Here is a 16,653-nt window from a genome sequence, read left to right as displayed (position 1 = left end):
ATCGGCGTTACACTGGCCATCCTCCAATCTTCCAGTACCAAGCTCGATTTTAAGGATAAATTACATATTTCTAACAATAGCTCTGCAAGCTCATTTTTCAGTTCTATCAGTACTCTTGAGGCAGCCATGGGCATAATTATATATACATAAGAAATGATATTAAAAGCTTGAAGTTTGAATTCTCTTCAGTCCTGCAGGTAAAGGAATGCAGGCTGGTTCAGATTACTAGAAGTCTAGTTTGCCGGGCTGGGTTAGAAAGGTCAGAGACAGGAATTTCTTTCACCCTGGTGAATGATGAAAGCTAGCTCAACATCTGTATATTATTAGGCATGCTGAGCAGCCTTTGTAAGCTCTGGCATGAGCCAGATATATTGTAGTTTACAAGATAGAAAATACTATTTAGAGAGAGAGGCAATAGATTAGTATTTACAAGTTTTTGATATTTAGAATATGTCTTATAAGGATGCTCATTTTAGAATATGTTTACTCTGTGTAGTTAAATGTAGAATACCTTTTTAAATCTAATGTTACTCTCTGCTGTATTTTCTAAGCAAAGACTGCAGTGAAGAGGCCAACATGTGTTTTGAGTTTTCTGTGGTCCTAGCAAGTTCTGTGTATAAGCTGATAGGTGAAAAAGGTCAGGAAAAGTCTTGATTAATTATAGGTAACTGTAGGAATAGTCCTGAAAGTATATCTGTATGCTATTAAGTAAGACTGACTTTTGACCTCTTTAATGAATGCCAGAGTCCAGTAAGCAATTTAAGCTATAGCTGAGAAATTAATCATGATGAGAATATAAGAGTTCTAGTGCCATATTGTCTGGCTTGAGGGGCCCCAGGTTAGAGGTCAGTTTGAGGAATACCAAACCTATGTAACTGATATTTCAAAAGTAATGATTGGTTGAGGCAAAGTGACCAATCTATTCCTTAACCAATTGGAGAGTAAGGGGGGGCTAGGCTAGGAGGGGGATAGAAACTGTATTTAAGTAAGAGCAGAAGCAGTTTACGTCAGAAGAAAGGAAGAAAGCTGGAAGACAACAGGAGAGACAGCAGAAGAGAAGCAGCTGAGACAGAAGCCACATGATACAAAAGAGCTGAGAGAAAGAGAAGAGAGCTAGAACTGATGTCCTGCTTTGTTTGCTGGCAAATAAAGAAGATTTCTCTCTCATACTGGTGTGTGCTGTCTGACTCCTGAAGTATCACAAATTCCTATCTCAATTCCTGCAACAATTCTTGGTGGCAGCGGTGGGATGAATCCTGCATTAATCCCAGCACCCAACTGACTGGAGAACATTCGCCGGGTATGTATTTTGTATTCTGTATTATAATTCTAGCTAGAAAGTTGTAAACCAGCCCCCTCAAAAATTGAGGGAAGGAGAGCCTGATCAACTCTCAGCGAAGGCCCTAGTACCTTCTAATCTAGAGGAGATTAGAAGCGAAAACGCTTGAGCTTATCTGTATCTGAGAAATCTGAAATTGTTGGGTGGGATTTTCTGTATGGAATGTGTGATGCGTGAATGATTAAATGAGTGCGGACTTCTTATAGCTGCGTTTTCAATTAACGCGAGTTCAATTGGCCAGCGACAGAAGGAAGCGATTGTTGTTTGTTCTACCCTTTTGTTTCCGGATCTGCGGACCCCTTACCGCAAATCCAAAAACTCCCTCCCTTTTGTGTGTTGTAACTGTAAGCATTATGGGTGGGACATCATCTAGACAAATTGCTACCCCCCTAGATTGTATGCTTAAGAATTTTAAAAAAGGATTTTTAATTAATGACTATGGACAGACTTTAAGCTCAAGTACTCTAAGAACCTTGTGTGAAGTTGAGTGGCCATCTATGGGAGTGGGGTGGCCCCCTAGTGGCAGCTTAGATATTGAAGTAATCCGGAAGGTCTACAGCATAGTTGTAGGAGAACCAGAATATTCTGAACAACTCCCTTATATAGATTCCTGGGACAGCCTTGTGACTGACCCTCCCTCGTGGTTGAAAACATATGGGATCCCCAGTAAAATTCATGTTAGGCCAAGTTCAAAGAAAGATTAGAAAATCTAAACTAGAAGAGGGAAAGAGCCCCAGGAAGCCTACCACCCAATCGGTGGCTTCCGCCCCTACCCTGTCTGAGAAACCCATACTCTCTGATGACCCCTCAGACCTTGAGCCACCACCTTATGGCCCATTGTTGGGGTTCCGTGCCACCCCTAGAGATCCACGCCGCCCAGCCCAAGCCTCTCCAGCACAGGCTTCTCCGGATAGTTCTTCCCCTCCTGTGCAAAACCTACCACACCCTAGGTTGGATTTTTCACCCAGTCTCTACCCTCCTCTGCCACATCCTCTCCTGTTAACCTCCGAAGACCCACTTTGGGCTCCACTCCCTGACTCCTCAACTCCTGACAGCCCAGCCTCTCCCTCTAGTACCCCTACCCACTCATCAGGGGCCCGGCATCCCTTTCAATGGACTGATTCACCTGTGACCACCTCTCAGTCTATGAGTACCCCTCCCCATCCCTCAGGATTTCAACCTACCTCCACTGAATGGGTTAGACCTGCTGCAATTACTTTTGAGCATGATAGGAGGGTAGCTCCTAGCTCTACCTCAGGTTCTATTCCCACCTCCTCGAGAGTTCTGCCACTTCGTCAGGTAACTACCACTCGACCGGATCCTAATAATCAGGGTCAGGTTATACAGGCACAGGCCTACCAGTATGTACCCTTCACAACCACCGATCTCCTGAATTGGAAGACGCATTACCCCTCTTATACTGAAAAGCCTCAGGCAGTGGTGGACCTAGTGACTAGCATTATGGCCACCCATAACCCAACCTGGACTGATTGTCAACAACTTCTCCTGACCCTCTTCACAACTGAGGAGAGGCGGAAGATTTTGCAAAATGCTGAGGCCATCACGCGAGAGCGTGTCCCCGGGGGGACACAGGACCCAGAGGGGTGGATTAGAGCTCGGTTTCCTCGCGCAGCTCCAGTTTGGGATCCAAATGATGGGCAGCACTATGAACTGTTGTCTGGCTATCGCCGGGACTTACTGGAAGGTATGAGGAAAGGCATAAAGAGGCCCATTAATCTGGCAAAGGTCTCTGAAATTCTCCAAGGGGCAACTGAATCCCCTGGGGCCTTTCTAGAGCGACTAATTGAAGCCTACAGAACATACACCCCATTTGACCCTGAAGCCCAAGAAAACCAGAGAATGGTGAATAGTGCATTGGTGGCCCAGAGTATGCCAGATATCCGGAAGAAGTTGCAGCGTCAGGAGGGATTCGCAGGGATGAATACCACCCAGCTAATTGAGATCGCAACCAAGGTTTTCATTAATAGAGATCAGGAGGTGCGCCGAGAGGCTGACCGGAAGATGCAGAAGAAGGCCGACCTTTTAGCGGCAGCCATTACTAATTCCACCCTTAACCGAGGTCGACCTCTAGCTAATGGGAAGCCAAAGTGGGACCCCGGACCACCAGCCAGGCCCCGAGATTCCTTCAATCAATCCCGGCCAAGGGGGGAGAATCCCAGACCAAGATTGGAGAGGGATCAGTGTGCCTATTGTAAGGAAAGAGGGCACTGGAAAGATGAATGCCCCCAGAGGCGCCAGGGACTGAGAAGGGGACCAGGAGATCGAGGAAGCCGAGGCCGAGTTCGAGAGGGAAGATATGAGCCTCCTGAATCTGACATCATCGGGATAGCCGAGATGGCAGAATGGGATGAATAGGACAGACCGGGTTCCTACAAACTGGGCTCCCAGGAACCTATGGTCAAGTTAACTATAGGGAGCCGCTCAATTCCATTCATGATTGATACAGGAGCTGAACATTCTGTTGTGACGGAGCGATTAGCGCCTGTGTCTGGAAAAACTGTCCGAGTGGTGGGTGCCACGGGGGTGCAGAACCGGAGGCCCTTTCTGACAACCCGTAGATGCCAATTAGGCTCACACATAGTCACTCATGAATTCCTGTATATGCCAGACTGTCCAATCCCTTTGTTAGGTCGAGGCCTGCTGTCCAAGCTTAGGGCCCAAATTTCCTTTGACACTGATGGCCAGACTTCAGTCTACTTTCGGCCCCCAGCATCCAGCCCTAAGGGTATATTGAGTTTCTGCTGCCCCCTTGAGGAAGAATGGCGGCTGCATCAGTCACATAGCCAAGTTGACCTACCCCTGGCAGACAGCTTTCAGGTTAGTGGGGTATGGGCAGAAGATAATCCCCCAGGGTTGGCTCGAAATATTCCTCCTGTACATGTAGATTTACTTCCAAGTGCCCGGCCAATCCATCTTCGTCAATACCCAATTCCCAGAAAGGCTCTGGAAGGGATTCAAGCACATCTGAATCGTCTGTTATCCCATGGAATTATTCGACCTTGCCAGTCTCCATGGAATACGCCATTGTTGCCAGTTCAGAAGCCAGGGACTGAGGACTACCGGCCAGTCCAAGACTTACGAGTGGTTAACAAATCCACTATTTCATTACACCCTGTAGTGCCTAATCCATATGTCCTGCTAGGATTGATACCTTCTGGAGCTACCCATTTCACGACACTAGACCTAAAAGATGCCTTCTTTTGTATTCGGGTGGCCCCAGCCAGTCAATTGCTTTTTGCCTTTCAATGGGAAAACCCAGTAACAGGAAGGAAGCTTCAGTATACATGGACTCGCCTGCCACAGGGGTTCAAGAACTCCCCCACCATTTTTGGGACTGCCCTAGGGCAAGACCTTAAGATTTTTAAATCTGAGCCTTCCAGGCGAGTTTTACTCCAGTATGTAGATGACCTCCTGATTGCAGCAGTGACCCAGGAAGAGTGTTTTGAGGCTACTAGAGAATTGCTGGAGCTACTCTTGGATGCAGGCTATAAGGTCTCACGCTCAAAGGCCCAACTCTGTCAGTCAGAAGTGAAGTATTTGGGCTTTTGCATTTCCCAGGGAAGTCGGAGACTGGATGCTTGTAGGAAGCAAGCGGTAGCTGCAATTCCCCAACCCAAGTCCAGAAGGGAAGTTAGGGAATTCCTGGGAGCAGCTGGATTCTGCAGAATTTGGATTCCAAATTTTGCACTGATGGCGAAACCCCTTTACCAAGCCACAAAGGGGGGTGAAAAGGAACCATTTGAATGGGGACCTACTGCTCAACAATCCTTCATTGCCATAAAGAAAGCCCTACTCCAAGCCCCTGCGTTAGGCCTTCCTGATGTGGAGAAACCTTTCTCACTGTATGTCCACGAGAGACAGGGGGTTGCTCTGGGTGTGCTGACCCAGATGATGGGATCCTGGCAGAGGCCTGTTGCATACCTGTCTAAACAGCTGGATGGAGTGGCTAAAGGATGGCCAGCCTGTATGAGGGCCATTGCAGCAACAGCCTTACTGGTCCAGGAAGCTGATAAGTTGACCTTGGGGCAAGAACTGGTTGTTAAAGTCCCCCATGCAGTTCTCACCCTCATGGAGTATAAGGGCAACCACTGGTTTACAAATAACCGCATGGTTAAGTACCAAGCTAGCTTGTGTGAGAATCCACGGATACACCTGGAAACAGTGGCTACATTTAATCCTGCCACTCTTTTGCCAGCATCTGAGGGACCACCGGATCATGACTGTATCCAAACTATGGATGAAGTGTATTCCAGTCGACCAGATCTTAAAGATGTTCCGTGGAGGGACCCAGATGTAATTTATTTTACAGATGGAAGCAGTTATGTGGAGAACTCCAAGCGATTGGCAGGCTATGCTGTGGTGACAGAGGACAAGGTGATAGAAGCGAGAGCCCTGCCCCAAGGAACTTCAGCCCAGAAAGCAGAACTTGTGGCCCTCATACGAGCTCTGGAGCTAGCAGCAGGACTGGTAACCAATATTTATACTGATTCTAAGTATGCCTTCACAACCCTACATGCTCATGGAGCTTTGTATAAGGAAAAGGGGCTCATAAATGCTGCAGGCCAACCTGTTAAGTATGGACCCGAAATACTTCAGCTGCTAGAGGCTGTTTGGGCCCCCAAGAAGGTAGCTGTCATTCACTGTAGGGGACACCAAAGAATAGATACTCCAGTGGCCCGAGGGAACCGCCATGCTGATCGGGTGGCCAAAGAAGCTGCTCGAGGACCCCCAGCAAGTACTGTGACTCCCCTGTTCCAAATCCGACTGCAAGAATGGACACCTATGTATACCCAAATGGAAGAGAAATGGGCTCAAGAAGAAGGTGCAGTAAGGAGACCTGATGGCTGGTTACATCTCCCTGATACCAGAGTTCTGGTGCCACGCCATCTAGCTTGGCCTGTAGTGTCTCAAGCTCATGACCTATCACACTTAGGGAAAACAGCACTAGCCCGCCTACTCAATCGAGTAGTGGTGCTGGAAGGATTGGATAGTCTGGTTGCCACTGCCTCTGCCCGATGTACTCTCTGTGCCCAGAATAATGCTCGTCAGGGACCCCGTATTCCACCAGGAGTTCAGTCTAGAGGACTAACACCCTTTGAGTCCCTAGTTATAGACTTCACAGAAATGCCCAGGAGTGGTAGGTTCCAATACCTCTTATTATGGTTTGTACCTTTTCTGGGTGGGTGGAAGCATATCCTACAGTCACTGAGAAAGCCACAGAAGTAGCTCGAGCTCTCCTTAGGGATGTCATCCCCAGGTATGGACTGCCCCTTGCCATAGGTTCAGATAATGGTCCCGCCTTTGTTGAAGCTACACTTCAGGCCCTGTCCCGCGCATTGCGCATTACCTGGAAATTGCATTGTGCCTATCGTCCCCAGAGTTCAGGGCAGGTTGAGCGGGCAAACAGAACCTTGAAAAATAGCCTAGCAAAGATTTGTCAGGAAACCCAATTGAAATGGCCACAGGCATTGCCACTAGCCCTCTTTCGCCTCCGATGCACCCCAACTAGAGGAACAGCCCTCTCTCCCTTTGAAATTGTGTATGGGAAGCCCCCAGCCATTTTACAGGGAATTAAGGGAGACATAGGGATTTTAGGGTCTGCCCAGGTGCAGGAGCAGGTAGCCCTCCTGGGTAAGATAATTTCTGAGCTTCAGTCTTATGTGAGAGAAATAAACCCTGTCCCCTTCCAGGCTCAGGTACATTCCTTCCTGCCAGGGGATAGAGTTTGGGTGAAAGACTGGAGGCTCCAGCCTTTGGGGCCCCGGTGGAAAGGACCTTTTACTGTTTTGCTTTCTACCCCTACAGCTGTGAAGGTCGCAGGGATAACTCCATGGGTCCATTGGTCTCGAATTAAGTCTGCTGACCAGACTGAGCCCAGCACGGATCAGACGGAGCCTAGACAGTGGAGAGCAGAAAGTGATCCAGCGGAGCCATTGAAGTTGCGCTTGACCCGAACCAAAGAATCTACTAGCTGAAAAGAAGGGTCAACTGCATACTGCAGGAGCGGCTGAACTTCGGCTTCATACTGAGACTCTTTCTTGCCCAGATTCTGGCTTTCTTGGAATTTGAGAGCTTGATCCTTGTCAGTTGAGGGTCTATCCCAACTGGTATAAGAACTCAAAGACTGAGAACACTATATTAGAGTAATCTGTGATTAGCACAGACTGTTGAAATATTATTGCTTAATTAGTTTGCTGTATTTGTTTTAGATTAGGAAGAAAGAAAATGTTAGTAGTTTGGATGCTTTTGTTGTTTTCTACTCCTTGCCTCCTTGTTCCTAATACCCCAACTCGCTCCAACCTTTGGTTACACTCTGTCCAGGAACTAATTAGCCAGGCAAAGATTACTTCCCCTTGTATTGTGTGTTCCCGATTTTCTCCTTATACTACAGATGTCCCAGCTGTACCTGTCCCTGTGCAGCTCCCAGCTCTTATACCTCCCTATTTTTCGAGTTCAGGCCCTTGGAGCCAGGATTATACTTGGTGGTCCTTTTATAATGCTACCTCCCCCTCTGAATCTTCTCTAAGGCCAGTTTTTACGTCTCCCTATCCAGCTTCTGGAGTGTTTTGTTTAACAAGAAACATCTCAACTGTTCTTCCCATTCCCTGTAACTATACTAATGTTCTCCCAGAAAAAGGAGAATCTGTGTGGGTAGTTTCTCCAGGTACTCCTATGTGCCCTACTACCGTACCTGCAGATTATGACCCAGGTGATTATCTGGCTCCTAAGCGTACCACTGAGAGGACTATAGCGTCCAAGCTTATTTTCTACTTTCATAAGTCCCCGGGGTATGAAGAGTTACTAACAAATGAGCAGCCTGTCACAATTGGGGATTGGCACCTATGGTGTGCAAAGTCTCCATTTCGTCTTCGTTCCCCCTGGGATAGGGGCTCGCATTATGGGCACCCTAAGTACCTTGTCCAGCCTGAGCCAACATTTATTGGGAACTTTCCTCACCCTCTCCTTGGTCATTACTGGCTCTGTGATAATGTCCTCCACATGATTCTTCCCCCTACATATGATTTTTGTGTATTGGTAACCTTGAATTATTTTCCTAAAGTTATTCCTCTTAAGCCACCATCCCCGCACCGTTCTAAGCGAGAGGCTTTGTCCTTACCCTCCTCCGTTGCCACAGAGGATGAGGCGATTGAATTAGCCCTCCAGTATATTAATTCTACTTATCCTCTGACTAAAAAGAGACTTGTAGCCCTTTCTGCCACGGCCTGGATTCCGGTAGCGGGTATTACTGAACTAGGTATGGCTACTCGGAGACTTCAGTCCCTACTTCATGTTTTAGTTCATGAGCTGAACGTGGTAGTCAATGCATTGCAGGATCAAATTAATGAATTAAGTATAGTTTCTCGGTATAATCGTATGGGTCTTGACTACCTCTTTGCAGCCCAGGGTGGTCTCTGCACAGTGTTAAATTCTTCAGAGTGCTGTACTATTGTCATAAATAGGACGCATGTAGTTAGGCATGCCATGGATAAAGTCCTACAGTTGGCTAGCCTTAATGTGGAGGATTACCGAGGAGGATTAGACCTTACCTCCTGGTGGTGGTCATTGACCTCCTGGATACGTCCCTTGTTCATTTCCCTAATAGTCTTAGTTTTAGCAGGGTTGTTGTTTTGTTTCTTGGCCTCATGTGCTTCGGCAGTATGCCGTCGGACCTTAACAAGTAAGGTAATGGTGATTCACAAGTCTATTCCCAGTTAGGATCACTATAATCTCCAGAGTTTGAGATGTGAGACTTATCTCTGCATAAGCTGATTTTAGTCTCAAAGGGGGGAATGAGGCAGCCATGGGCATAATTATATATACATAAGAAATGATATTAAAAGCTTGAAGTTTGAATTCTCTTCAGTCCTGCAGGTAAAGGAATGCAGGCTGGTTCAGATTACTAGAAGTCTAGTTTGCCGGGCTGGGTTAGAAAGGTCAGAGACAGGAATTTCTTTCACCCTGGTGAATGATGAAAGCTAGCTCAACATCTGTATATTATTAGGCATGCTGAGCAGCCTTTGTAAGCTCTGGCATGAGCCAGATATATTGTAGTTTACAAGATAGAAAATACTATTTAGAGAGAGAGGCAATAGATTAGTATTTACAAGTTTTTGATATTTAGAATATGTCTTATAAGGATGCTCATTTTAGAATATGTTTACTCTGTGTAGTTAAATGTAGAATACCTTTTTAAATCTAATGTTACTCTCTGCTGTATTTTCTAAGCAAAGACTGCAGTGAAGAGGCCAACATGTGTTTTGAGTTTTCTGTGGTCCTAGCAAGTTCTGTGTATAAGCTGATAGGTGAAAAAGGTCAGGAAAAGTCTTGATTAATTATAGGTAACTGTAGGAATAGTCCTGAAAGTATATCTGTATGCTATTAAGTAAGACTGACTTTTGACCTCTTTAATGAATGCCAGAGTCCAGTAAGCAATTTAAGCTATAGCTGAGAAATTAATCATGATGAGAATATAAGAGTTCTAGTGCCATATTGTCTGGCTTGAGGGGCCCCAGGTTAGAGGTCAGTTTGAGGAATACCAAACCTATGTAACTGATATTTCAAAAGTAATGATTGGTTGAGGCAAAGTGACCAATCTATTCCTTAACCAATTGGAGAGTAAGGGGGGGCTAGGCTAGGAGGGGGATAGAAACTGTATTTAAGTAAGAGCAGAAGCAGTTTACGTCAGAAGAAAGGAAGAAAGCTGGAAGACAACAGGAGAGACAGCAGAAGAGAAGCAGCTGAGACAGAAGCCACATGATACAAAAGAGCTGAGAGAAAGAGAAGAGAGCTAGAACTGATGTCCTGCTTTGTTTGCTGGCAAATAAAGAAGATTTCTCTCTCATACTGGTGTGTGCTGTCTGACTCCTGAAGTATCACAAATTCCTATCTCAATTCCTGCAACACTCTGGGATTAATACCATCCGGTCCAGAAGATTTGCTACTCTTCAGTTTGTAGAACTGCCCCATTACATCCTCCAGGTTTACAGAGAATTCATTAAGTTTCTCCGACTCGTCAGCTTCGAATACCATTTCCGGCACCAGTATCCCACCCAAATCTTTCTTGGTGAAGACCGAAGCAAAGAATTAATTTAATCTCTCCACTATGGCTTTGTCTTCCCTGATTGCCCCTTTTACTCCTCGGTCATCTAGCAGTCCAACTGATTCTTTTGCCGGCTTCCTGCTTTTAATAAACCTAAAAACATTTTTACTATGTGTTTTTGCCTCCAATTCAATCTTTGATTCAAAGTCCCTCTTTGCTTTCCTTATCAGCGATTTGCATTTGACTTGACATTCTTTATGCCGTTTCTTATTAGTTTCATTCGGTTCCTTCTTCCATTTTCTGAAGGATATTCTTTTAGCTCTAATAGCTTCCTTCACCTCACTATTTAACCACGCCGGCTGTCTTTTGGTCTTCCGTCCTCCTTTTTTAATACATGGAATATATTTGGCCTGGGCTTCCAGCATGGTGTTTTTGAACAGCATCCACACCTGATGTAAATTTTTGACCCTTGCAGTCGCTCCTCTAAGTTTTCTTTTCACCGTTCTTTTCATTTTATCATAGTCTCCTTTTTTAAAGTTAAACGCTAACATATTTGATTTCCTATGTATACTTACTTCAAAGCTAATATCAAATCTGATCATATTATGATCACTGCTATCAAGCAGCCCCAGCACCATTACCTCCCGCACCAGATCATGCGCTCCACTAAGGACTAGGTCTAGAATTTTTCCTTCTCTCGTCAGTTCCTGTACCAGCTGCTCCATAAAGCTGTCCTTGATTTCATCAAGGAATTTTACCTCCCTAGCATGCCCCGATGTTACATTACCCAATCAATATCGGGGTAATTGAAATCACCCATTATTATTGTTTGCGTCCCTAATTTCCTTTAACATTTCTGCATCTGTCTGTTCATCCTGGCCAGATGGACGGTAGTACACTCCTATCACTATCCTTTTCCCCTTTACACATGGCATTTCAATCCACAGGGATTCCAAGATGTGTTTTGTTTCCTATAGAATTTTCAATCTATTTGATTCAAGGACCTCCTTAACGTACAATGCTACCCCTCCACCAATTCGATCCACCCTATCACTACAATATAATTTGTACCCAGGTATGACAGTGTCCCATTGGTTATCCTCCTTCCACCAGGTCTCAGAGATTCCTATTATATCTAATTTTTCATTTAGTTCAATATATTCTGTCTCTCATCTTATTTTTTAGGCTTCTGGCATTCACATATAGACATTTCAAACTATGTTTGTTGTTCCTATTTACCTCATGCTCAGTAATTGATTGTATTAAATTGCAATCTCTTGTCTGATTTTATTTTTATTTAAGGACATCTGATCTACTACAGTCTCTTTTGCAACCTCACTATCGGAATACCCTATCTTCCTTGTTTTGGTGATATCTTTAAAAGATACCTTATTCCAAACTATGCGCTTTTGAGCGATTGTCGGCCTTCCCCCAGTCTCCAGTTTAAAAGCTGCTCTATCTCCTTTTTAAATGCCGATGCCAGCAGCCTGGTCCCACCCTGGTTAAGGTGGAGCCCATCCTTTTGGAATAGGCTCCACCTTCCCCAGAATGTTGCCCAGTTCCTAACAAATCTAAAACCCTCCTCCCTGCACCATCATCTCATCCATGCATTGAGACTCCGGAGCTCTGCCTATCTCTTGGGCCCTAGAGGTTCTGGATTTGAGTTTTATGTATTTATTTATTTATTTATTGCATTTGTTCCCCACATTATCCCACCTTTTTGCAGGCTCAATGTGGCTTACAGAGTGTTGTTATGATGTAGTCATTACATGATCTTAAATACAGTCAATAATAGGCTGAAGGTAGGTGATTTAGATGCAAGGTGCTAGGTAAGGTATTGTGAGAGGTGTTTTTTTGATGCACCTGAGTAGTTTGAGGAATGATTTATTAAGGATGTCTTTTGTATTTATTTATTTTATTGCATTTGTATCCCACATTTTACCACCTATTTGCGGGGTCAGTGTGGCTTTGTTGAAGAGATGTATCTTCAAAGATTTGCGAAAGCTGGTAAGATTGTCCATAGTTTTCAGAGCCAAGGGTAATGCGTTCCATATCTGTGTGCTTTTATACGCAAAAGTAGTAGCGTATGACTGTTTGTATTTAATTCCTTTACAGCTGGGGAAGTTCAGATTAAGGAATTTGCGGGCTGATCTTTTGGCGTTTCTAGGCGGTAGGTCCACTAGGTTTAACATATAGAGTGGGGCATCTGCGTGGATGATTTTGTGGACGGTTGTGCAGATCTTGAACTCAATTCGTTCCTTGAGTGGTAGCCAATGTAGTTTCTCTCTTAGAGGTTTCGCCCTTTCGTATTTAGTTTTTCCAAAGATGAGTCTGGCTGCAGTGTTCTGGGCTGTTTGGAGTTTTTTTAATGGTCTGTTCTTTACAGCCTGCGTACAAAGTGTTACAGTAGTCCAGATGACTTATCACTAATGACTGTACTAGGGTACGGAAGATGTTTCTTGGGAAAAAAGGTTTTATTCTTTTGAGTTTCCACATCGAGTAGAACATTTTTTTCATTATATTCTTCACGTGGGTATTGAGTGTGAGGTATTGATCAATAGTGACTCCAAGAATTTTCAGATTTTCTGAGATAGGAAGTGTGCAGTATGGTGTGGTTATGGTAGGGTAGTTGTTTGTGTTGTATTGGGAAGTGAGAACTAGACACTGAGTTTTTTCTGTGTTCAGTTTTAACTGGAATGAGTCCACCCAAGAGGGCATGATTTGGAGGCTCTGGTTGATCTCGTTGGTTATTTCGTTTAGGTTACTTTTGAACGGGATGTTGATCGTGACATCATCCGCATATATGTAGGGGTTAAGGTTCTGATTGGCTAGAAGTATGGCTAGTGGTAAATTTGGCTTCCAGAACCTCTCTCTCACATTTTCCTATGTCATTGGTACCCATGAACGTTTGTGCTCAAAAGAGGAGCAGGATTTGGGTGTGATCATATGTGATATCCTTAAGGTGGCCAAGCGGGTAGAAAACATAGTTAGAATTAGGGATTCTGTATCTCCCAACTTATCAGTTGTGGCTGACATGGTGGAAAACGAATAATCTGTCATTTGTCTTTCCTACTTATAGGATTTGCATTCTTCTTTTTCTGATCTGTAGCACCACCTGCTATCTCAGTACTGAGACCCACACACTCACTAATGCCCCCTAACCTGACCTTCAGTACTCCTTCTATGCCATATCAAGACCTACATATACAGCCTTACTTGTACTGGTTTTCTTTACTATATATAAAGAGTTTTGGGAAGAAAATATTCTGGCTGTGGGAATGCAGGAATGTGAAATGTGCAAGTGTCAGGAAAAAGGAGGAATTACCAGATTTGAATCCAGGGGTTAATCTCTCAGTGAAGAGTTCAACACACTCGCTAGGGAAGAAGCCCACCTAGAAGGGACAAAGATAGAGATGAGGAACTACAGTTATGTTGGGGGCTCAAACCCTCGACTTTACATCTAGCATTAACCTACAAAACTTTCTGCCTCTCTCATTACACGACCACTCATTCACTTAGCCACATGACCACCTGCCAACTCAATCACAGTCCCTTCCATTTCCTTCTCATCCAATTCCAGTCCCTTATCATGGTCCCCTCTTCATATCCATGTGCCACTCAGTTCCTTTTAAACCTCTTTATGCTCCCTTTCTTGGCCTCTATCCCCTACACTAAAATTCTCCATTAGATTTTTCTCATTCAAACCAGCTTCACTTTACAGCTACTCTCCCCCTCTCCTTTCTCCCCAATCCCCATCATTGTCTATGTCCCTCTCTCCACTCTCTGCCCACCACCCACCTGGAATCCATGCTTCCCTCTCCACCAGCTGGTATCATCCTTGGGGGGCATGTCAATGACAGAGACAATGTCCCCAACCTGTGAAGAATGCAAAAAGATGTTAATAAGACAGGAAGAGGATGTAGTCAAATGTGCTCCTTTTCTCTTCTCCTCCTCCTTTTACTGCCCAATTGCATAGGAGGCAGGGAATCAGCACATGCATCCTAAAGCTCAATTGTCACCCCAGTTCCACCACATTATGCCAAGACTGTCTGACATTCTAACACTTCCACAGAGGACCCTGAACCTCCCACCACTTTCCCAGTTCCCCCAACCCCATTTCATTAATGATCTTCAACAACCTCACTATTAGCTTCCCCTTCTCTCAAAGCATATCAAAGGAATGCCACTTCCCCAGGACTCCAAGGTAAAATTATGTATCATACCTGATAATTTTCTTTCCATTAATCATAGCTGATCAATCCATAGACTGGTGGGTTGTGTCCATCTACCAGCAGGTGGAGATAGAGAGCAATCCTTTTGCCTCCCTATATGTGGTCATGTGCTGCCGGAAACTCCTCAGTATGTCGATATCCAAGCTCCATCCGCAGGACTCAGCACTTAGAGAATTACACCCACAAAGGGACACTCTGCCCAGCTCACCACCGCCGAAACGGGGGAGGGGAATTAACCCAGCTCATCCCCACACCAGTTGGGGCGGGGAATCCGTCCAGCTCATCCCCGCGGAGCGGGGGAGGGACACCACCCCGCCGATGCGGGGGGATCTGGCTTATCCTGCAACCGCAACCACGGGAGGAGCTGACTGACCCTAACACCGCCGAAGCGGGAGGGGTACAAAGCTGCCCTACAGCCGCACGAAGCGGGAGGGAGCGCCGGCAGAATTTATGTCTCAATCCAGCCCCGTAAAACGGAGGGGAGAGGAATGCAGCAGCTCACTGTAACACAAACTCGTCTCAACTCTTGAAGAATCCAATTGAAAAATTTTGAACACGAAGTCCTCCTGAACAGGAACTGAAGACTAACTTGAATCTGAAATGCAACCAGAATATAAACAGTACAGATATCTGGGAGGGGCTATGGATTGATCAGCTATGATTAATGGAAAGAAAATTATCAGGTATGATACATAATTTTACCTTCCATATCATCATGCTGATCAATCCATAGACTGGTGGGATGTACCGAAGCAGTACTCACCCAGGGCGGGACATTGAAATCCCTGACCGCAACACTGAAGCTCCAAACCGGGCCTCCGCCCGAGCAGCCACAGTCAAGCGGTAATGCTGGAGAAGGTATGGGCCGATGCCCAAGTTGCCGCCTTGCAAATCTCTTCCAAGGAGACGGACCCGGCCTCTGCCATCCAGGCCGCCTGAGCTCTAGTGGAGTGAGCCTTCAGCTGGATAGGCGGCACCTTCCCCGCGGCCACATAAGCCGCTGCAATGGCTTCCTTGACCCATCTTGCCACTGTAGGCTTAGCAGCCTGCAGACCCTTACGAGGACCTGCAAACAGGACAAACAGATGATCCGATTTCCGGAAATCATTGGTCACTTCCAAGTATCTGATGATGACTCGTCTCACATCCAGATATTTGAGAGCAGAGTATTCCTCTGGGTAGTCCTCCCTACGAAAGGAAGGGAGACAGAGCTGCTGATTCACATGGAAGCGAGAAACAATCTTGGGCAGGAAGGAAGGCACTGTGCGAATAGTCACTCCTGCCTCAGTGAACTGCAGAAAAGGCTCTCGACATGAGAGTGCCTAGAGCTCGGAAACTCTTCTGGCTGAAGTGATAGCCACCAAAAAGACTGCTTTCAACGTCAGGTCTTTCAGAGATGCCCTCGACAAGGGTTCAAAAGGCGGCTTCTGCAAGGCCCTTAGCACCAGGTTGAGATTCCACGCAGGCACCACTGAGTGCAGAGGAGGGCGCAGGTGATTAACTCCCTTGAGAAAACGTACCACATCTGGCTGCGAAGCCAGGGAAGCACCCTTCAGGCGGCCCCTGAAGCAAGCCAGAGCCGCTACCTGGACTTAAGGGAACTGAGCGACAGGCCTTTCTCCAGACCCTGTTGCAGGAACGCCAGCACTGAAGAAATTGGAGCAGTGAAGGGAGAAAGTGAGCCTGCTTCACACCACGATGCAAAAGTACGCCAAACCCTGGCGTAAGCAGTAGAAGTAGAGCGTTTCCTCGCTCTCAGCATAGTGGCGATGACCTTGTCTGAGAAGCCCTTCTTCCTCAGACGCTGCCACTCAATAGCCAGGCCGTAAGACCAAAGGGGGAGTGATCCTCCATCACCACGGGACCCTGATGCAACAGGCCCTGCTCCACTGGCAGCCACAGAGGGTCGTCCACTGCGAGCCTGATCAAGTCCGCATACCAGGGACGTCTGGGCCAGTCCGGACCCACCAGGATTATCCGGCCCGGATGCTTTGCCACCCGGTCTAGTACCCTGCCCAACA

General features: G+C 46.0%; 1 protein-coding gene across 1 annotated transcript in view; it reads right to left on the bottom strand.

The window, feature by feature from the left end:
* The window catches only part of ARHGAP33 (Rho GTPase activating protein 33), a 513,356-nt gene that overhangs the window by 189,593 nt on the left and 307,110 nt on the right, over positions 1-16,653 (bottom strand). The window contains exons 13-14 of the mRNA XM_030213378.1: positions 14,199-14,276; positions 13,726-13,792 (exon numbers count right to left, since the gene is read on the bottom strand). Of these exons, the coding sequence (XP_030069238.1) occupies positions 13,726-13,792; positions 14,199-14,276 (145 nt within the window). The remainder of the gene's footprint in view (positions 1-13,725; positions 13,793-14,198; positions 14,277-16,653) is intronic.

The sequence above is a fragment of the Microcaecilia unicolor genome, chromosome 8 (genome assembly GCF_901765095.1).
Source record: "Microcaecilia unicolor chromosome 8, aMicUni1.1, whole genome shotgun sequence".
NCBI classification, from domain to species: Eukaryota; Metazoa; Chordata; class Amphibia; order Gymnophiona; family Siphonopidae; genus Microcaecilia; species Microcaecilia unicolor.
Note: the sequence above shows the minus strand (reverse complement) of the source record. Positions and strands in the feature narration are given on the sequence as shown.